This window comes from Pararge aegeria, chromosome 14, assembly GCF_905163445.1.
Source record: "Pararge aegeria chromosome 14, ilParAegt1.1, whole genome shotgun sequence".
In the NCBI taxonomy this organism is placed as follows: domain Eukaryota; kingdom Metazoa; phylum Arthropoda; class Insecta; order Lepidoptera; family Nymphalidae; genus Pararge; species Pararge aegeria.
Genome location: NC_053193.1, coordinates 12,557,524 through 12,582,293, shown reverse-complemented (window position 1 = coordinate 12,582,293; position 24,770 = coordinate 12,557,524). Strand labels below are relative to the sequence as shown.

Sequence of the window (24,770 nt, the reverse complement as noted above, 5' to 3'; positions counted from 1 at the left end):
TACCTTTTAATCGCCCTATATGATAAATAAATAAATAAATATACTACGACAATACACACATCGCTATCTAGCCCCAAAGTGAGCGTAGCTTGTGTTATGGGTACTAAGTTAGCTGATGAATATATTTTTTTATAAATATAATACACATATATACTTATAATATACAGATAAACACCCAGACACTGAAAAACATTCATGTTCATCACACAAACATTTTCCAGTTGTGGGAATCGAACCCACGACCTTGGACTCAGAAAGCAGGGTCGCTGCCCACTGCGCCACTCGTCCGTCAATACATGATAACCGCAGGAAGAGGAGGGAGCTATTATTATTATATTATAAGCCCTTGGCTTTCCTTTCGTGGAGTCCGAGTTCGAGCCCCGGCACGCACCACAGACCTTTCGGAGTTATGTGCGTTTTAATTTAATCAATTTTAATATCACTTGCTTTAAACGGTGAAGGACAACATCGTGAGGGAACCTGGATGCTTGAGAGTTCGCAATAATGTTTTTAACGACGTGTGACGTCTACCAATCCGTCCAGGGTATGCAGATGATATAAAATGAAGAAAAAAACTACAATAAAACTTAGGGTAGACTTTTTATAATTCTTACAAAGCCTATCCTTACGTTTTTTTTAACTCTTACTAGAGATTTTGTTCATTCTATATTATTTGCATACACTGTGCATACCCTTAAGTGTTATTATATGTCCAACTGAAGGCGATGTTTAATACTATTTATTAAATTTTATCTAAGTATTTATTATATGGTACATAGTTTTTTATTAGTGTTTTTTTTAAATATCTATTATATACTAGACGTATTTGTGTATTTTATTTATGTATTAGTATTTAGTTATTCGTATGTATTTATTTTATATTTTGTCCCACCTGCAGTTACTTCTGCTCTTTTTCTTTCCTAATTTTAAGGTTGCCGGGTAGAGATCGCTACTAAGCGATAAGGCCGCCTTTTGTATTCTACTTCTATTTTTATGTTTCTTTTTTTCTTGTATAATTCTTAATGTGGTGTACAAATTTGAGAGTTGTTATAATATAAGAAGAATAATAATAGAAGCTTTTGCTTGGTTGTTGGATCAAGGGTCGGATACAGAAGGCAGTAGTCCTTGAAACGCCGGTTGCTTGGACATTCAAAAGCCCCGCAAGCGGAGAGTGGATGATTTTTTTTTCATAAATTTTGAATAGTGTTTTTTATTTTATTTTTAAGCATTGTTAAGAATTAAAAAAAAATGAAAAAGAATAAATGATAGAATATAATAATAATACCCTCTATGCACGCCACTGCGTACTTTGCCAGCGTGCAAGGCTACTGCCTAAACCCATTTCATTCTGAAAGGAGACCCGTGCCCTCAGCTGTAGTGGGCCAGTAATGGGTATATGATGATGATGATGATGATGATGATGATGATGATGATGATGATGATGATGGTGATGATGATGATGATTGTAAGGTACTTTCACATTACCTCATATTAAAGTAGGAATAAGGAATGCTAAAGAACAAAAATAAACTAAATGGGAAAGTAATCATTGAGACTGCATTTATATTTTCAAATTTTCCATCGAATACTAAAAATGTCTTGAATACGAATGTAGTCTTCATATGAAGTTACGAATAGTTACCTACTTTGCAAACAGTTCCGCTAACGTATTTCGTTGCATAACTATTCCATTTTACTACCGACTAGCAAAATATACTGTATGTATGGTAATCTTTTGTAAATTCTGCTAAGTTGTGTTTTCAAATAAACATATTCACTGAAATGGAGTTTAAATATATTTATTTAATATAATTGTTTTATAAATATAACCTAAAATAAACTATTTACTTATTTATTTTATTGAACTTAGATCGAGTCGTGCGCTGACTTTGAGCATGCCGTTCCACAAAACGAAGTTTTATAAGCATTCGTTCACTGTCAAAGCTACTGAATTGTGGAATGCACTCCCATTGATCATAAGACAGTCGAAGTCATTGGGCATATTTAAAAATGCTGTTAAGGCTCATTATCTCGCTCAGTAAAGACGACTATTATTATTTATTATTATTTATTTATCTACTCAAACTCGTATTGAAGTATTTATGGTATATTAGGATATGTATTAGTATATTTATTTTTTTATATTTATCAATAGTATTTTTAATTTTTTTTTATTTGTGTAGTCTGGTTTATGTATTAGTATGTAGATATTTGTATGTATGTACTAAATAGTGTACCCCACCTATTTGTTTTCTTTTTAGTTTTCCTAATCCTAAGGTTGCCTGGCAGAGATCGCTACTTCGCGATAAGGCCGCCTTTTGTATCCTGCTTCATTCTTCATGTGTTTGTTCTTTTTTTGTCTTGTTTCTTTGCTTGAGTGGTGTACAAATAAAGAGTATAAATAAATAAATAAATAAATATTTGAAACTAAATAAAATATAAAACGTCCTCGAAACCACCGCATCGAGGCACAGTTCCTAAGATGCTGGCAGCATTGCCCCTTTGGATGGCCAAACTCATTCGTTGGTCAAGGTAACTACCCGCTATAGGATCACCGGAAGACTCGATAACCCTTTTCGATAATTCTATGAAAAGGGCTCTTGCCTCCGGACCCCACGGTCCCAAAGTCTCTCTCTCTCCCAAAGTTAAAATTAGTCTTGAGGTGAGATATTTAAAATAAAGTTTAACGTAGATAGTTGGATTATTTCAGGAGTTTAGCAGTAAATGTCGTTAAGTATTACACGAGTTGACAAACTTTATGTAAGCGGCTTGGCAAATTTGACGTCCAAATAATACGCAGGGTTCGCTTTGCACTTGAAAGTATTTCTTGAATATTAGTAACTTTTGGTTAATTATTTAAATGATTATATACGATTTGATTATAAAACCATTCTTTATTGATTCATTAATCCTTACTTATAGTATAAATGCGTAAAGTTAGGTATATTTGTTTGTTTGTAAGCAACCAATAAACTTGATTTTTGGCATCACGTTAGTTGGAGAGTAATATAAGGTACTTTTTATACTAGGAATACATATGATTCCCACGGCATTTCAAAAAAAAAGTAATAAACGCAGACTATCAACGCGATCATCAGCTAGTTATTTATAATTCAATGTAAAGTAGATATAGACTGTGAAAGCGTAACGCCTAATAACTAAAAATGCATTAAACAGCCTAAACTGAGTCTAAATACGTTCTTATTTAATTTTAGAGCATAAACACACCACTATATATACTATATGTAGTGGTATATATACTATGAAATTATGAATGAATAAATACACTTTTATTGTACACCACATAAACATAACAAATTATAAGTAAAAAATTAAACAAAAAGTATACAATTAGGCGGCCTTATCGCTACATAGCGATCTCTTCCAGGAAACCAATCCAATTTTATACTAAATATAGTGGTGTGTTTATGATCTAAAATTATAGATTAATTATAACTACTCCAAATGCAGGTGGTTAGGCTTTAACGATGCTAGTGACAGTTAACGTGCTCTCCGAGGTACGGGTTTGTGGATCGTCAATTTCCCGACTCCAGGGTGGTTGGTACTGAGAAATGTTAATAGGGAACCTATTGGGTTACCCTTAAAAAATTTATTTATTTATTTATTTATTTAAGAGCACTAACAACATGCATATTACACGTTTTTTAAACATAGGACACACACGAACACATGGACTGATATGCACGGCTCAGTTGGGCTCAAATTCAGGCTCGAGTTGGGAATCCGAAACCAGGAACTTGTGATCCGTAGTTGACCAACTACTTGACGACCATAGAATGATATTTACAGTAAAGTTGAAGAACTTTGCCCAATTGCGCTCTAGAAGATATTTTATAACTAATTAAAGGTTCCAAACTTCGTTGAAAGGAACTTTAATAAGTTTGTTATAAGAAGCTTTTAGAAATTATTTTAAGACAAGCGAGCTTTGGCTACGTAAGTATTACCTTAAATTATCGGAAGACCTAGATCTTCATTTATTTAAAATTTATTCTGCTTTATTACAAAACATGCTATCCTAATTATCTTTGGATTTGGATTATGTTATTTTGCAACAATTCGGGCTAGACTTTTCAGTGTTATCCAAAAAAAGGAAGGAGCTTTAGGAATTAACCACAGTTGTGGAGATGTGTTACTGATTTAACTTTATCCTTCCATCGATTAGGTGAGGTGAGTAGGTGAGTTCCTCTCGAGGAATTAATTGAGGCCTTTATTCCAAGAGATGTGGCCAAAAAACTTTTACATCCTAAATTACACCGACGACGGAATGCCTTCTTTACTTTTTTTTTTATTACAGTTGAAGTCAGAAATTCTAAGTTGGTAGCGGGCTAACGTTTGGGAAGATGGCAGATATATTTAACCCTTACAAACATTATACGCTTTTATCGGTAGGGTGGTAATCCTCCCACCAGACTAGACCAGAGAAAATTTGAAAATAATAAATTGCCAAATATCTCCTGTCGGGAATCGACCCCGGGGCCTCCAATTTAAAACCACAGCGCTCTTTATGTTCATAATTACGATATTTAAAAGAGGTCTTCAACACCATTGATTTCCACCACTGGACAATATTTGTATGATGAACATAAATGTTTTGCAGTGTCTGGGTGTTTATCTATATATAATAAGTATTTATGTATATTATTCATCTGTTATCTTAGTACCCATAACACAAGCTACGCTTACTTTGGGACTAGATGGCGATGTTTGTATAGTCGTAGTATATTTATTATTTTATTTATTTATTTCGCACCATATCTCTATATACTCGTGACCAGGTATTTGCTCTTAGTATATAAAAATATTGAAAAGACAAAGCACCTAAGTTAAAGCAGTTAAACCTTATAAATGGCGCATACAATAGAGCCATCAGAAAAAAATCAGCTTCACGACTCTAATTAATCTGTATGTTTACGATTTACGGTAGGTAATATATACACTGCAGAGCATAAATCGAGGTTGACGTGCATCCTCCGAACAAGCGTTATTTAGTGCGCTGCGAATACGAGCTCAAAAACTAGGAGAGATTTCGAAGTTTCATGTGTCATCGTAAAATTTAAATTTGCGAATTTACGCTCGGAAATATTCGCCGCTGTCCCGCATATTAAAATTCATGCTAAATATTTTAGCATAAGCCAACTGGTGGTGAATAATATCACGTTATTGTCGCATGTAGAGTATGCTTTATAAGCTCAAATTTAAGTTATTTTTTTTTTATAAATAAACACGGTGACTTTTTATTGCCGATGTACGGCAAGAAGACGAAAATACTTACTTAGTTTTATAAATGTATGATAAGAATTCTTAATAATAAAAAAGAAAGCAGCAGTCCAGCAAAGAAATTTACACATAGGAAAGAAAATCCAGCAACGGAAATTCAAACATTCGCCCTTGAGTGTTCCGTACATACTAATGAATGAATGAATACACTTTTATTGTACACCAAAGAAAAATAGGTAGTTACAGAGATATAAATATTTTGTTTATCTCTAAAATATAATTTTTATTAATACATAACTATAACCTAAAATAAACTATTTAAAAACTAAATAAAATCTAAAACGTCCTCGAAACCACCGCAGCGAGGCACAGTTCCTAAGATGCTGGCAGCATTGCCCCTTTGGATGGCCAAACTAATTCGTTGGCCAAGGTAACTACCCGCTCTAGGATCACCGGTAGACTCGATAACCCTTTTCGATAATTCTTTGAAAAGGGCTCTTGCCTCCGGACCCCACGGTCCCAAAGTCTCTACTCCAAAAGGCACAAAAATGAAGCTGCTATCCAGGTTTTCATATTTACGCCTCTTGGCCTGCTCGGCACTGGAAGCAGCCGTACCTACCATTGACGAAGTGGCCTGGATGTGTCATGCAGCTAGGGTATCAACACAAGTTGCATCCCACAGAAGTGACCTTCCAAGCCTCCAAGGTATGAGCGTCATACCATCAGGTCTCTTGCCATCACTCCGCGCCAAACCAATAGGTTCTAATACAGCTGGTACGTGAGCGGTAGCTAGAGAACGTCGGATGATGTCGTTGAGATATAAATACATATCAAGAGAGTACAATTTGGTGGCCTTATCGCTACTGGCGTAAAAGGAAAAATATAGAAAAGAGGTGTACAATAAATAAGATTTAAAATTTTACAAATATATAAATAAAATATATATATATATATATATATATATAAATATAACTATAATAAACTGATGTATTGTTAATTGGTTAAATCAAGATACGACAATTTTCAAATAACCAATCGGCATAACCATAGATTTGTTTTTAAAGAGTTATTAATAATTTTGTAAAATCACTGTGCAAAGGCAATATACTTATAAACATATTTATGTCAGGTGTTTATTTCCTATTTGGAATGCAAAAACTTGACTTTCCATATCCCATTTTTCCCTCATTTTTAATAAAACTATGCTAGTAAGTTGCAGAGTGCCAAATATATTTTATCACCGCCTACATCTATTTATGAAAATTAAACTAATTAAACTATTTATTTCATAACACCCGCTGTTAAATTGTTAACGTCAACTGGTCGTTATTCATTTGAGAATTGTATACCTAGACTTTCACTTATAGTTTTAAGAATTAAAGGTAAAGAGAATATACATAAAAGTCAGTTTTATTTTCGAAAGAGTAAAAAAACGCTTGTGCGTTAATCGACATAGCACACTAGTGTCATAACCTACTATTATCAAACTACTTACTGACTACATTAACAAGTACTCGCGAAAAATATCTTGTTATTCAATAAGAAATGGTACAATAATGATCACGATGCTACGAAAGCTGATATTGTTTGCGGGTTACTATGATAAAACAATGTTGCAAGTGTATCTACTCGTAACTTTGTTTCGTTTCTGATAAAACAATATTTTACACTTTGTGAACACTTTGGGAAGTTTATTCGCTGTAATAATGTAAGTTTGCAACTGTGCGATCATATTGCTCTCTTTGCTTCTTGAAAAATAAAGCTTATTTTCAAAAGTGGTTTTGGTGTTTGGAGGTTTGTCAGCTGCTTTTTTATCGGATGACTTGTTTTTAGTGTTTCGTTCGATGACAAGTCCACTCGCTGAAGATTGCAAGTAATGATGCTAGTTCCTAGCTACGTTATTTCTTTCCAGTATCCCTACTAATATTATAAATGTCAATGTAAGTTTGTTTGTTACGCTTCACGCACGCACGATTTCACGCAAAAACTACTTAACCGATCCTCATGAAACTTTGTACACATATTCTTGGAAGTGTTAGAAGTAATATAAGATACTTTTTACCCCCACATTAAGCTCGGCTCCTTTGGTAGAGGGGATGAGTGTTTGACGATTTTACACCATAACTCCGACAAATTATAACCGATTTAAATTATTATTTTTGTACTATAGAGGTTATAATATGTGTTTAATTTTGCCCAAACTGTGATTGGAGATAGAAGACAGAACTCCTCAGCGAACAGCAGCAATCCCCTCATTTAAGGCTTAGTGATACTGAATACTTTAAAATTTTTAGATCTACAACTAAATTTAAAATGCCACATCAAAAAACAAAATCGAACGCAGACGAGGTCGCGGGAAACAGCTAGTAGTGCTATATAGTAACACCTTGAGCCGTTCAACCTGAGCCGTTAAGCCTCAAGTGCCTGGAATTACACAGACCTTTCAAACTGAAACACAATATTGCTCGACGGCAGAAATTAGCAGCGGCAGAGCATGCTTCCTCGAACGTGTTCTGTCACATAAGGACGTAGATAAAATGCTATTTTAGTAAATCCAGGATGCTTCATTTAATTCATTAAGGTAGGTTAAGCGGTCGAGGTGAACATATGTGACAAACAACCAAACAGATATACTCTCGCAGTTATAATATTAGTACAAGGATTCAGTTATATATCGTCACTAGCCAAAACTTTTTGATACAACTAGAAAACCATACACCTTGTAAGTTTCTATGACATCGTACCGGAACGCTAAATCGCTTAGCGGTACGTCTTAGTCGGTAGGGTAGTAACTTGCCACGGCCGAAGCCTCCCACCAGACTAGACCAGCGAAAATTCAGAAATTATATATTTCAATTATAATTGCCTCCACCGGGAATCGAACCCGGAACCTCCAGCTTAAAACTACAGTGCCCCTCGCTGGGCCAGGGAGCTCATCAAAACAAATAAACAACCTCTTTAATAATAATAGAGTGCTCCTTTCTTTCTTCATAGATATTGATTTATTAAAACAAAACGTTCTCCAAATACTCTAAATATTGAGCTATTTCCGAAGGACCAATTCCACAATACACAAGATTTTTTTTATAAAACTTTGGATAAAGCTAATAACAGTTCATAGATACAGATAATAGTTATTATTTACTACCATTTTGTGCGACTCCAGTGATTTCAAACTAATTATGATATAGGCTAAAACTTTGTAATTGTGATTGAGGCTACGTGTGATGTTTGACCTACTTCGATTTCTAAGCGTCTCACAGAAGGTATAAAAGACACGGCCTCTTTGGCCTAACGGGTAGGGTTTATGAAAAGGCTTCCTGCCTTTTAAGGGTAATAGACAAGAAAATTCCGGCGTGGGTAGGCATGAATATACGAACTATAAGCTCAGGTACTTACCGTAGATAAGAAGATTGCAGCTATCAGCGTTCGATATTAATAACCCTTCTTATGATACGTAACTTTCCTTTCTTTCCTCACGTACGTGACTGTTCATTATATGGTTTGAAACAAACTTCCGAAGTAATTGTTACGTGATTCTTACAACCTTTCAAAAATATAGGTAAAGTAACTTTATTTTATTTATTTAGAATACTTTATTGCACATACTTAGAAACAATACAAGAAAAGAAAAAAATAAGTAAAATTAAAAAAAAATAAAGTTAAATACAGTTGTGTGTAAAGGCGGTCTTATTGCAAAAGCAATCTCTTACAGACAACCCTTGGTGAAAGTAATAATAGAAAACTTGAAAGAGGGACAGTGCTAACAATGGAAAATACACAAAAAAAAATACTATATACTATAACATAAAAATCTATAAAATAAATAAATATATATAATAAAATAAACATATATATTTAATAAACATATATATTTATATATGTTTATTTTAAACAAACAATACTAGAAAAACAAGTAGAAGAAGAGCTTTTTGTGACAGAGCTCGTCCGGGGAACTACTACCGTCTGTGCCTGATTAAGCAAGCGCGGGGCCGTAGCAAATTATTTAAAAGAGCCCTTGATCTGCTATGGGTTCTTAAGTATAAAGTAGTAAAAATACAATTCAATACTCAATACGTATCTTAAATACAATACGTATTTGAAATCTAAAGGTTTACAATTTTGCGGGTAATTAATAGTGTAGTAAATTACTGTGTGCGTGGGCGTGTGCGTGGGGGTAGGCGTGTGTGTGTGCGTGAGCGTGTGCGTGTGCGTGAGCGTGTGCGTGTGCGTGTGCGTGTACGTGGGTGTGTATATTCTAATTATTTATGAATATTTTTATGAATAGCATAAAATTATTCATCTATCATCTTAGTACCCATAACGCAAGCTACGTTTACTTTGGGGCTAGATGGCGATGTGTGTATTGTCCTAGTTTATTTATTATCATTTATTTATTACTTACTGTCTGTACATAGTGATAGGGTAAATTGAATTTTTAAAGGCAATCCACGAGTGAGCTTAAGAAGCTAGCAGTTAAACAAACAGTGAAGAAAAAAAAGCATGAAATGAAAGAGTATTCGCTCTTTTATTTATTCCTTTCTTTTTGTTGCGTTCCTACTTTAACACTCTCCAACCAATGAGATACCAAATGTCATCTAGAAATTCCTTAAGAACTTTAAGTGTTTCTAGTGGTCCACAGTAATTTTGTGGAAAATTACTTGAATGAATGAATGATTTATTTACTTGTACTACATAATTACTTGCCACATTCCAGGGTGCTGGTAGTACAGATATAACTATGCCGTTATAGAAAGCACAACATTGGCATTAATGCCAAGGGCAGGAATCTTACTGGCCCACAGGTAGGCCACTGGAATTTATTGGACGTACTTTAGGGCTCATTCCCTGGGTAATCGAGAACGCTTGGGACGGAATGCTATCGGAAGTTATCTAAATAGCGCTTTTCGGTTCATTTAGTGCTAAACAATTTGATCCAAACTCAGTTACAATTTGTCAGCGGGATGCCGCATGGAGAATTAATTACTAGCCACATATTATTCGGAAGTTTAAATGGTTTTATCCAACTTGTCGATGAGATGTTTGTTGTCTTAACGCTGGTAATAAAAGTTTATTTATTTATTCATAAGACACACCAGCAATTAATACAACAACATTAACATCAACATTCATAAAAAAAAGAAATTTGTGCTTGAATTACAAATTCTGTCTAGTGCCATTACAATAATGAGTTTTAGGTGTATTCATTATCGTTAATATCTCCTGTCAAGTTATAAAAACTAAAAACTAAAAACTAAAATAAGTATTAAACTAAAAACTATTAAAAATGATAATGTAAATATGAATTAAGCTATTACAACAGATTGATAAGTAATATTAAATTAAAATTAAAATTTAAAATAAAGATAGGTTATTATTAATATTTGTAAAGAAATAACTTAAGCCATTATTAATCTAATATGTAGTTCTTAAGAGCGAAAAAGTATTTATTCTTGATCATATTTCAGACTAAATTGTTGTCCGCCTTTTACGATTTTTTAGTACGTAACGAAATTTGATCATGTTACAAAAGTATTTATTGACTTTAGAAGGTCTATTTTCAATTCATACGACGCTTAAGAGTTTGATTAATAATTAAAGTTAACCCATCTTTTAAAACGTTTGATTTAAAAGTAGGCTTAAGTAATGAAATTGTCTGTTCAGGAAAGTCATTCTTAATATACGTTTAAAATCAGGTACTATATGTACCTGTCCCACCCACATTTTGGATATAAAATATATGTGAAAGGTAATTCAAGAAGTTCCGATCAGGTTCTACCCGAATCTTTTAACAAACTAAACAATTGGCAAGTCTTAAAATAATGCCATCCTTTTGAAAATATTCCATGCAATAAAGGATAGCACTCATCATTTATTTTACTTTAGTGATTAATGAATGTACAAAGAATTGGTACAACTATATAGTTTTCCCTTTTGACAGTTCTCCGTAGAATCAACACCTCAGAAAGGGGCGGTATTGTTTTATTATTATGGGACAATAACAATTTGGTGTCCATACTAATAAATGCGAAAGTTTGTTGGTTTCTTTGTTACCTAACCACTTTGGCTTAACCACTCCACTGATCTTGATGCCATTTGGCATATAATATAATATAACTCGCATACTAAGGTTGACAATAGGATAATATTTTGATCCCGGAAAAGAAAAGCTCTCGTGTAATGTTCTCGGGGTATTTAAAAACCTTTGATACTGTACGGCATCAAGCTCAACCCATCTTGCATCTTTGAGATTGATATAGGATACTTTTACCCAGGGAAATAAAAAGGTTCCATAAAAACCAAAATAAAAAACGCGGACGAAGCCGCGGACAACAGCTACTAGGTAATAAAGCAGTAATATGTATATTTACGTTGATTAGATATTGCTGGAAATGAATCCAGTTTTTTTAATCATGTCAGTCTGTCAGTTTATTTATATTTTAAAAAGTTGAAGCTTCATAGCATAAAGCGTGCAGTCACAGAAACTTTGTTACTGCTATATTGCCGTGTATTTAAAAATTTGAGCCCGAAAACAAACTTTTCGAATATTTTGAACTACCTGTGGCTGTTTTATTTGAGTCGAATGCTTTGATTTTTTTTAGTTTAGTAGTTTAGGAGTTAGAAGGGTTTAAACCTTAAATTTCTCTACAAAAAATCTCAAAACTGTAGAGATAGACGATAAACTGAAATTATGTGGAGTGCTTTTGTCATCAATATGTGGAACGATAGAAAGAATATCAATTCCACCGTGGAAACGTGGATAATTTCTCATTTTGGTTACCTCCCGCCACCGTGTAAATCACTGAGTCCGAGAGGTCTGAGAGGCTATTTCTAAACTTCATCGGGTCTGGTCTGTTTCGGCCTTGGCTAGTGACCACCCAAACGACAAGGACATGCCGCTAAGCGATTCAGCCTTAGATATGATACCGCGTTGAAAGGGAGTAATAGGGTATAATATAACTACAAAAGGTACCCATAACAGGTTGGCCCATTACCATATCAGACTGCATCATCACTTACCACTAGGTGAGATAACAGTCAAGGTCTAACTCGCAGTGAATTTTAGAACTGACCTTTATATAAAATTAATTAAAAGTGATGAAAAGATGAAAAAAACCAAACAAGATTATTTCCAATATAGTGAGCTAGTTGACGTCAATATTCTTCCGAATAAAATATATGACGCACACTAGAAAGTACAATTTTATTGCAGAAATCCTACAAGTTACACACACTATTGACGGCCGATTGGCGCAGTAGGCAGCGACCCTGCTTTCTGATTCCAAGGCCGTGGGTTCGATTCTCACAACTGGAAAATGTTAGTGTGATGAACATAAATGTTTTCAGTATCTGGGTGTTGATCTATATAATAGTTTAGTACTATTATAAGTATTTATGTATATTATTCATAAAAAATAAAAATCAGTTATCTATGTGTCCATAACACAAGCTACGCTTACTTTGGAAATAGATGGCGATGTGTGTATTGTCGTAGTATATTTACTTAATTTATTTAATTGAGAGATAAAGATAATATATATTGAAAATAGAAATACAAGAAAAATAGAAATGCGCAAAGGCGGTCTTAGTCTTATCAAACAAACCAGACAAACCTTAATGAATGAAGAAAATTATTGTGGAAACGGGATATTGCAATATGATAATGCAATGTGAATGTGATAATATTTAAAAAACTTTTGTAAAGTCAATAAAATTTAGAAAAGGAATAACGTTTGTACTCAAATTCCATTCCCTTCAGTGTTTTATCGCTTTTTAGAAACGCAATAAAGTTTTACTTTGATGAGGTTTCAGTTAGTAGCGATGCGAAGTTTAAATATTACTTTGTGTGTTACAAAGCCGGCTTTTACCGAGAACCCCTAAAGAGAAAAGTTAGAAACAGATACGTCTTTTTTATTCTTCAAGGGTATACTTAATGTATGTTTCATAACATAATTTGAATATTATCATTATCTTAATATTTCTTCTAATGTATTCCATAGTTTGACGGCCGAGTGGCGCAGTGGGGAGCGACCCTGCTTTCCGAGTCCAAGGCCGTGGGTTCGATTCCCACAACTGGAGAGTGTTTATGTGATGAACATGAATGTTTTTCAGTGTCTGGGTGTTTATCTGTATATTATAAGTATTTATGTGTATTATATTCATAAAAAAATATTCATCAGCTATCTCAGTACCCATAACACAAGCTACGCTTACTTTGGGGCTAGATGGCGATGTGTGTATTGTCGTAGTATATTTATTTATTATTATTTATAGTTGATTAATTGTTTTAATCAGAGGCCTCAGTCGTCATCCAAGCAAAATTTTCGTCCTTCCACTATATCTAGGCACGAAAATCAGTGTCATAATGAAATAAACCTTACATATAATATTGTGTAATCACACGCTGTCCAATAGTTTTCCATATAATCCATACTAACATTACAAATGCGAAAGTGTGTTTGCTCGTCTTTACTTTAAGACCTAAATAAGCGACCTATCGGCTAGATTTTTGACATTAAGTTAGTATAAAGAAGAGAGAGTAAAATAGGCTACTTTTTATCTCAGGAAAAACAACGTTTCCCACATGGTTGGTAGAAAGCCGTAATAAATGCGGGCAACAGTTAGTTTTTTTCAAAATATTGGAAAGTGCTTTATATTAAAATTCAATTAAATAGTTCCCCTATTTGCTTGAGATATGGCCAATCATCTTAAAGTTCAAGCAAACTATTCCAAGTCACGAATGATATGTGGCGTAACTAATTTGACTTACCCGGTCGCCGCTAATAAATTGGCTGGGATTGGAGTCCCGGGAAACTTGTTCGCGTTGTGTTACGACTTCATGACAACTATTGCAATAGTATGAATTTATTATTCTGTCCAAGCCTTCGGTTCGGTTTCGGAAAATTTGTATTTTTTTGCCAAAATTGGCGGATGTAGTATTCGATAACAAACTACTATACCATTCTTTAGCCCAGTGTAAGGAAACAGCAACAGTTTCCCTGACTCCGGATCTTCGGGTGATATTACAGTTGACAAGTTTGTGCGCAAGCTCAGGTGCATTCTCTTTTTCCTCACTCTTATAGTCCGATAGGACGGCAGCTCTGTCAAGACCGGAAAGAGATCAGGCGCACGACCGACTGCTTCATGTACTCTCCGAGGCACGGAGTTGAATCACCGCCAATTTCCAAAACTTCGGGCTGGTACTAAGAATTTCTTGATGAAATCCGGGGATCCGGGGACCGGGGGATCGAACCCAGGACATCGCGATCTGCAGTCGAACATGCTAACCGCTAATCATACGAGGCAGTAAAAGGATAGCTAAACATAGGCTGTTTAGACGCAGCAATTGGAAAAGAACAACCGAGTGTATAGCCGGCATCTTTTCGGTAGAATCTGCTATCCGAACAGGTGGCAGATTCACTACAAACACACAGATTTTCTTTCAAAAATTCTTATATAGTAACTCTACTTCAAATAAATGAATTTTTAATTTTAATTTCAATCGTAAAATGAAGAAAGTAGTATAAATTTAGTCTTTATATGCGGCCAAGAAAATGTTTTGCGAATGTTTGATTCGTTGAATAGAGAGAGAATACGTTACCTACGTTACCTACCATACGCCCTATGAGTTGAATAGAGAACATCTTTCTATTTCAGCCAGTTCAAATCAATTCTTATATTATAAATGCATAAGTGCGTCTGTTTGCTTATTTTCTATGTACTGGTCTGTCCTGGTCTGTACACACGGTCCTGGTCTGGTGAAATTTAGCATATTATATAAAGATCCTAGAGATGGGTATGGATGCTATTTATCCCAGGACAATATTAATGGCATCCGTAAGATTGTTAAACAATCGTAGAACGTGGACGAAGTCACGACGTAACAAATTTTAATTACGACGTCGTGTCGACTAAAATGTCTAGTTCATAAATGAGCGGTGATTTTACCACATTATGAGTTAGAATAACTTTGGCACGTGACCGTTCTCAGGAACACAAATAGAGACGCTAGTTCGAGTAGAGCCTTTATTGATGTGACCTAATTTCAAGAGTTTGTAATGAAATGAACGAGGGGAGAATGAAAAATTAACTTGCGGATTCACCAAAGTTACACATTTATAATAAAATATCGTCGTTTAAGTTATTAAACGTGTGTGGATGATTTTCACGCGATCATCCGCAAGCGTGGTGCGTCTATAATGAACAGTCTTGTGAGCAGGACCAGCACCCTCCGCAGGATATTCACAAGTCTAATGGTGGGAGGCTTTGGTGTCTGGTGGGAGGCTTGGGCCGACGCTAGTTACCACGCTAAAAACAAAGACGTGCCGCTAAGTAATTGAGTGTTCCGGTGGGATGTCTCGTAGAAACCGATTAGGGGTATGACTACCATACTCCCTAACAGGTTAGCCCGCTACCATCCTAGACTGCAGGTGAGATTGCAGTCAAGGACTAACTTGTAGACGAATAAAAAAAAATATAAGCAGAACGGCTCACTCTGGAGGTGCTGGGACAGGTTGCACACGACTGTCACGGTTTCAAGTTATTTTTTAAACATTGTGATTTAGTAGTTAAGCAATAATTAAGGTTAAGATATATAACTAACATGGAATGGACCTAGTCCAAAATAAAGATTTTATTATTATTATTAAAGAAACCGCTACAAAATAAAATATAACGACGAACTCGCTGGCATAGTGGTGAGCGCTTTGTTCTAATGAGTGGGAGGTCCCGGCCTCGATCCCCGGCAGGGACAGTTTTGGAATTTATATTTTCTGAATTTTCTCTGTCTGGCCTAGTGAGAGGCTTTGGACGTGGCTACCACGATACGGACAAAGACGTGCCGCCAAGCTTTTAAGCCGATCTCGTTCGGTGCTGCGTAGAAACCGATTAGGGATACAAATTGTAACTACCATATCCTTAACAGGTTAGCCCGCTACCATCTTAGTAATAAAGGAGTTAGTATTGTTCACTAAGTTACGGATATTATATATATATATATATATATAATATACTAGCTGTTGCCCGCGACTTCGTCTGCGTTTGATTTTGTTTTTAAAGTATTCAGTATCGCTAAGCCTTAAATGATTATAGTAGTATATATATATAACATGTGACTGTCAATTAATTAGAGACAAATAATTTGCAGTAAAATAAAATTGCGACTATAATTAAAGATCTAAGCTATCCTATCTCTTAAGTTGGACCAGACTGCTCACGGTGTGCCCATTTAATTCAAAATCGGTTAAGTAGTTTAGGAGTCCATCGCGGACAAACATCGTGACAGGAGATTTATATATATTAAGATAAGATAGGTATATAATACACGACAGAATAATTCACTGTCCCTGTTCAGTATAAATGAATAGGCTAAAACTCAGTGAATCGATGACAGGAACACATTTTCAATTCCATAAACTGTCTGTCACGTTAAGAAAAACGTTGTACACGTGCACAAGTCGATTATCTTGGGAAGACGCTGGATCACGTGCTCGTGAGTCAACTGTCGCCATAATCGTTTTTTCTTCCGATATGATTCCAATTGACTGTGCAACTCAAAATAGAGGTAATATTAGGTTTAACCAATATGTTACAATATGTATGTACTAATGCGAAAGTGAATGAATGAATGACACAGGAAAAATTATACAGGAAAAATTATATAAAAAATAAACTTTTTTACTCGAAGTATACAATTAGGCGGCATTATCGCTACATAGCGATCTCTTCCAGGCAACCGATGGCGTAAGACACTGCACAAGACTCAAGTGTTGTGGTAGAGGTTTTTTGTCCGGGTAAGTACTTCCACCAAGTTTATTTCTGCCGCGCTAAGCTGCCGTTGTTCCGGTCTGAAGGGCGGATGTTTGTGAAATTACAGGCTTAACACCTACGCCTCAGGATGACGTTGCAGGATGTTCTTTGAGTGAATTAAAAATTAATACATAGTCGAAATGAGAACAGAAGGTTCCTTTTTTTAAGTCGGTTGAAAAATTGTTAATAGCATAAGTTCTTCCAACCACATTTGGTAGCTCTCATCATTATTTTTTGTAAAAAAATTCTAATATGTAATTCAAAAACATTGTCAAGTATACGACATACATAAATTTATCATTGTCAACCCCAAAAATAAGAGGTTCAACCACATTTAAATAATTCTACTTTAATAAATTGATGGTGTTGTCTTCAGACCAACTTGTGTTTCTGCGATGATATTTACAAGAGTGTTTTACGATTAGAATTTCACAGGAAATCATACCTGATTAGAATGCCAATCATACACGAATATATTATGACACGTATGCCTAACATGCACGAATGTATGTCACAAATAAGTTTAGAATTCAACAGAAAATCATACCTGATTAGAAACCTTATCATACATGAATATATTATGACACGTATGCCTAACATATAAGAATGTATGTCACAAATAAGTTTAGAATTTAACAGAAAATCATACCCGATTAGAATGCCTATTATACACGAATATATTATGACACGTATGCCTTACATACACGAATGTATGACATAATAAGTTTGGCTTTTAACTTTACTTAGCTCTCTCGGATATTAACAGATGTAGTTAGGAGTAAAGCCATTAATGGCACAGAGACTATAACTATTAACCATCGTCCATTTCCACGCTTAAATCAAAGTTTTGATGGTTGTTTTTGCAATAAATACTCCGCCACAACTACGATTTATGGATGTCTGCTGTGAATTAGCTTTCTTTATTGTGGTTGTAAATTTTTGTTGTCTTCTATTTTATAGTACTTGTGCGATAATGTTATAAAAAGATGAAATTTATACAATAGATTATAATTTATTGTACAAATTTCATTGAAAGCCTAGTGGTAGACATCGGCTTCAATTTCGGAGGGCCGAGTTCGAATCCAAACTTTTCTAAGTTATGTGCGTTTTAAGTAATGAAAATAACACTCACTTCGACGGTGAAGGAAAATACCTTGAGGAAACCTGCAAACTTGAGATTGCCCCATAGTGTTCTTATAGGCGTGTGGAATTCACCAATCTGTGCTGGGCCAGCGTGGAAGGCTTGTGGGAGGTGACCCGTGCCCTGTAGTAGGCTGGTAATGGTTTCATAATATGATGATGATGGTACTAATGCCATCATAATCTTTGGCCTATCCTATAGCTGGCAACAGATATATAGATATAATATAATAGATAAAACAATAATGCGTAGGTATAGTTGATTTATATTTGCATTACAAAAAGAGTACGGGAGAGTTTTGTAATAGAGAAATTATCGTGAGAATCTATATAGAAATATTTTTTTCAGGAATTACCAACTCGGATTACTTTTAATAGAAGGTTTTCTTAAGGTGGTTTGAAGTCACCGGGTCATCTAGTCAATGATAAAAACTTTTCTTTATCTCAGGCATGTCCTCACTGACGGTCGTCTGGTGGTAGGAGCGCGGCGGTCACTAGTGGATGCCGGGGGTGGAGGCAGTAGCGCTGTTCTCCGCTGCAAGGCGTCTAACCGCGCTGGAGTGACGCTGTCTAGACCAATGCTGTTGCAACCAGGTAACCATGTTATGCATACATAATTTTATATATAAGCTGGTTGGTGCTTATGTGATCCTGGTAGCTATTTAGCTATTTGTCACTTGGCGATCATGATGGCCTTTTAGGTTTCTGGATTGAGCTCGGCTGGCTGGACCCACCGCAGCTGTTGTCCTCGGAACTAAGGGACAGGAACAAAAGAAAAAAAAAACGAATCACGTTCGAGCTTACATTTTTTAACAAGAATTAAGAAAATAGCGCAAATCTTTTTGACAGATTCTGATTTTTTATAAATAAAAATAATTATTACATACTTGAAAAGCACTCAAATGACAGAACTTCAACTCTATTAAGTTCCAGGAAATGGTTGAAAATATAATTATAAATTTTAAAACGGAACTAAAGGCATACAAACAAAGCAAATTCCATAGAAGTTGGTTAAAACTTATTCTTCGATCCCTTTAACTCATTTGACTCTGCTGGCAAAGCTGTAACGCAAACTAATTTAAGAGTCCTCATACAGAAAAGTTAACAGTAAATAGGTGCAACCTATTACTTAATTTTGCTCTTGCCGTTAAAACTCCAGCCCCCATATGACTTTAAATATATTTTGGTTGTCACTGCGTATCTTTTCTTTTCTTTACTTTTAACACCCCTTCGGCTAAGTACCCTCTTTTCATTATATCGTCTCGAACATAAAACCGAGCTATAGCCACGCATAGTCAGGTTCAGATGTTTTTTTTTTTTTAAATAAATAAATATACTACGACAATACACACATCGCCATCTAGCCCCAAAGTAAGCGTAGCTTGTGTTATGGGTACTGAGATAGCTGATAAATATTTTTTTATGAATATAATACACAAAAATACTTATAAAATACAGATAAACACCCAGACACTGAAAAGCAGTCATGTTCATCACACAAACATTTTCCAGTTGTGGGAATCGAACCCACGACCTTGGACTCAGAAAGCAGGGTCGCTGCCCACTGCGCCACTCGGCCGTCAAATAAGTTCGTTCGGTTTAAAATAAGTTGGTTTAAATATACAAGGTTTATTCAATTACTGGCATATACCATTTGCTAATTTGAAATACAATGATAATAGCCCAAATGTAAACAACGGATTGTTATAACAAACAGATGTACGAGAAGAGGGCAAAACAAATTACAACTTTGAGTCGAGCTGAACCAATTAACTTTCCGTTACAACGGGGAAAATATGAAATAAAATGAAAAACAGCCCCCAGCGTCCGAGTTTTTTGCACGGAGAAACTTTTAATTAAGGGATTAAAAAATGACATTAGACTGAGTTTGGAACAAGGTAAGTTTCTTTTTGTTCGCTGTAAGCTGACGAAAATTCTTCGGCAGTAACAATATTAACTGAACTCTGTTCAACTTTAGCGGTGCTGTTTAAATTTAGCTGTACAAACTTTAATAGGAAAATTCTGGTGCTGCAAACACCTTTTCTATTTGAAAAAGAATCTGCTAGAAATTTGGATCCATAACTAACCATAGTTTTTAAGTCAAGGAATAATTTAAATATACCAATACGGGAAGGGTATTATAAACTCTTTATGTGTTGGATATACAGAAATATCTTTTCCAGTGTGTAATGTATAATCCGTTATTAATCGTTACACTTATTTATTCTCAGTTTGGTTAATGTCTTTATATATCTTTGATACAGTATTAAAAGGTCACCATATTTAAACTAAGGTGAACACCCTCGCAGTGCCGCAACTAAGAGCAAATTTCATATTCTTTAAATTTCGATAAAAAATTTAAATAAAAAACTGAAATAAAAAATAAGAAATTGAAATATGGAACGGAAAAAATATAAACAAAATGCATTATTAAATCAAATGAAGACTTTCAGGAGGTTAAGAAGCTAATCATTAAAAATACATTGTTTACGTCACCTTAACGCCGATACAGAGTTCTTTCCAGTGGTCCGATGTGGAGTTCTTTCTCTTTAGATACTTTTGTCAGATTCTCATTAGATTGAAATGAGATACTTTCCTCCTTACCTTACCTTTGATATACTTTCAATAACTCAAAAACAACAGTTACAAAACAACGCTGTATTAATAACACTCATGTTTTGAACGTCAGTCGAATATTTAGAGTAGTGTTGCAGTTATTTTATAAAGTGGGTGAATTACAGGGCATTTGTTAACTATGTATTTATATTGGCCGGATGTTTAAAAAAATTGGTTAGGTTTTTTGCAAATACGCTAATAATTAATGTTTAATTAATAAATAGTTTCCAAAAAGCAATAAATCATATTTGATTAACAACCAATGCTCATGACATTGAGTTGGTGGGTATTTCGATATAAATACGACTACATTATCGATACACCCAGTCCTATATGGCTCCAACGTTGCAGAGATACCTCCCGGTGTCTTAGTCGTTATCAGTAGGTACTTTAAATTTTGTTAATTTTTCGGTTACCAGAACTAAAAAAATAATTAACAAAAAAATATATACATAAAATTCAGATTTTTTAAAGCTACATTACATTAAAATTCTCATTTTATCACCAATGTAATTTAATATTAACATCCACGAAAAGAACAGCTGAAAAAGAATCTTTAATATTAGGTTTAATTAGAAAGTTTTTATAATTCCCTTTTTTCAAGAGCGATTTGGAAAGTTATAATTTAAGAATAAATTACATTGGGCATGTCACTAAGTAGCTTTTCTTATTGGGCTTTTCATGAAATATATTTAGTGAAGGGAAATTGAAAAAAGCATAGGTTATTAATATCTGAGCCTGATGTCTTGAGTTTTTAGTTCAAAAAGACTAATGAGGACTTTGTGTCTACGCTTTCAAAATATATGTGATTCTTTTTATTTTATTCCCAACATTAACTTTGCAAGGCGAGGAGTAACGAACTGTACGTAATACGAAATATACGATTCTAAACTCAATAAAGTAAAAAAATGTTCAAATAATGAATTCATTTCTCGCACTTTATTTTCATCCATAACTAAGAAAAAGGCTGACTGACTCAAAGGTTTGAACTTAGGAATTTGAAATTTTGAAGAAATAATCTATTAAGCAAAAATATTCAAAAAAATAACTCATTTCTCGCACTTTATTTTCATTTATAACTATACAGAGACTGACTGACTGACTAAACACAGCTCAAAGGTTTGAAATTAGGAATTTGATATTTTAAAGAAGTTGTCTTTAACCACCATATCCCTAATGGGGTTACATAGATGAACAAAGTTAGTCTTTGTCTAGTTAAATATTATACTTGTTTTTGCCTGCGTCCGCGTTTGTTTTTGCTTTTAAAGCATCCCGTAGAAACACTTTATGTAAGCTTTAAAAGTGCCTATAAACTAGGCCTACTTGAAATAAATGAATTTTGATAAGACACGTATGGCATTCAATTTGGTGTAGATCTATTGATGTTTTGGAGTTGAGCAGTTTTGAAAAGAACATTTTCAATCCAAAAAATTTCAAAAAAAAAATAACTGTTTCTTTCTGTGTTCTTAATTTTAAATAATATGTCCGCTTTGAACAAATTAAAAAATATATATAACTGCTATATTAATACCCTGAATGATAAAATCATTTATTTATTTATTAAATGAGAATTAATACTGCGATACTAATTATGTAACCCACTTCTATTTCTACTGGCGATCCAATAAAGCTTTAGAACACAAAATCTGCTAATGCGAATTTACTATGATAGATTTATACCTTCCTTCTCGGACTTTTTCGATAGGTATTAATGATTACTGTTATCATGTAGTACATCATTTTGTACATGTATTATCAAAAGTTTTCTCAACCCACGCCATGTAATGAATTTTAGCACTTTGGGTTACATTATTGCAATTTTGATAAGGACCGCCAGTTTTTGTTTTTCAATAAATTATAGCCTATGTTACTTCGTGATATTTAAGCGTTCTTTTGGCGAATAGTAACCACTGTAGGTCCACTACTTTCGGAGCCTAATCGGTACAAACAAACAAAAAAAATCTTTCCTCTTTATAGATAAAACTTGGTATGTGGCCATTTGGTAAAATAATAGGAAACGCTCTATCACAGGTTTTTCATATGGAAAGTACCCCAGACATGTGAAATAATTATTTAAATATTTATGTCAGTTATATTAACCCCATACCCCAATCGGTTTCTACGTGGCATTGTTCCGGAACACACAAAGCTTTTTTTTTTATTAAATAGACTAGTGCTTGACTTCAAACACACCTGATCGAAATGCCGTCTCAAATGGGGCGCGCTTGCCTAGTAGACGCCTATTCACTCTTGATATGAAGGTTCCAAGATTATAGGTATATAAGACGGAAAATGGGAGGGCATTCCAGACCTTATGATCCCCTTTCCCCATTACGTCCCCCAACCCTCCTTCAGCTTAAAATTAATGAAAGTGGCAATTATTTCGAAATCACAGACGGACTCTTCAGTTTTATTTATTTGTATAGAATATAGATTTGCTCGTTAACAATAGAATCGTTCTTGGGAGCAGTTCTCTTTTTAATTTATTCCAGTCCTGGTGCCTTATTTCTGCTGAAATTAATTGCTTTCTTATTGTTACGTACTTAATTTTGTTTTTATTTCAACACTAGTTATTGCCCATAACTTCGTTCGCGTGGAATATTTGATTTGTATGTCTATGTAATTCCCTGACCACTGAGCTACCACCAGTGGCGTGCATTGGGTTTATTACCAGGGTATGCATACAGCAGGAAAATTGCATCAGAATTTCTCCTATACGAGCTATATATCAATTTTAGGGGAGGCAGTGCTTTTGTGCACGCCGCTGGTTACTAATATGCTAAAGATCAAGTCGATCTCTGGAAAAAAATACTAATCTATTCCACAATAAGCGTAAATTAACCCGTGATATAAAATAGCCTAAGTGTTGTCCTAGCCTTTAATATATCTCTGTGTATGAGTATGTGACAAACATCCATCCAAACATTCGCATTATTGAGGTATTTCCTGCGGGAACTTTTGAAATTTCCGTTCTAAAATGTAGCCTACGAGCTATTATGGGTACACGCTATTTACATTTGTGGCGTCAAGTGACCAAACATTCAAACTTCAAACTTTCACATATTATACAAGCTGGAATTTTGTAATGCCACCTGAAGGGAAAGTACTATTACTGCCGTAAATAGAAAATTTAAAACAGAGAAAATATTCGTTTATTTTTGCATAAAAAGAAAACTGCAGTCATAGATTTTCGAAAATATGCCACACCCAGGAATCGAACTGACTAAAATGTGTAAAAATTATAGACTGTAATTCTATTGCACTGATCGTTAGGATCAACTATAAGGACGAAATCATTCTAAGAAACTTGATAAATTAAATGAAAGGAAAATCATGAGTCAAGTTGAAGCTCCTTAACTCAAAGATCCCTCTGTTAACTTATGTTAGTAATTAATAACTATTATTTACGTCATATCCACAAAAAGTCGAAATACTATTTAGATACGACGATAGCAATTTGCACGTGTTTGTAACGCAGATTCCTTTTTAGATGCGACATTACTGCTTGTATTAGGAAGTTTCAATATGGAATGTTACATTTGAAAATAGATTGTCATATTTGTTATACACAGTTGTTTGCTTTTGAAATGATTTGTAAAAACTTAATGTTATTGCAGTCAAGTTGTTAACTTTAGAGCGTTTTGATACGCCAAATCCTATTATAGACGAAAACAAACCTATTTATAAACGATACTTATCTTTATGTAGCAAAAGCCTGCTAAAAATATTTTCAAACCAGCAAAGGAAAATGTTTGAATTTAGTAAATATTTGGAAAAAAATATCGCACCCTAATTATTATGATCTCAATAACGAGACTTTACAAACAAAGAAAATGTCTGTCGCAATTACTTTTGTATCTATTATTTGTTCCTTTGCGATTGCTTATTATGTTTCTCGTTTATTTCTTTACTCAGCGCCAATTTATGAAGGAAATAACTGGAATAATAGTGACTATTCTCTTTGATAT

At 34.3% G+C, this 24,770-nt stretch overlaps 1 protein-coding gene across 1 annotated transcript in view; it reads left to right on the top strand.

Moving 5' to 3' along the window:
* LOC120629642 (Down syndrome cell adhesion molecule-like protein Dscam2) overlaps nt 1–24,770 on the top strand; it is a 70,886-nt gene that overhangs the window by 8,455 nt on the left and 37,661 nt on the right. The window contains exon 3 of the mRNA XM_039898637.1: nt 18,635–18,780. Within this exon, the coding sequence (XP_039754571.1) occupies nt 18,635–18,780 (146 nt within the window). The remainder of the gene's footprint in view (nt 1–18,634; nt 18,781–24,770) is intronic.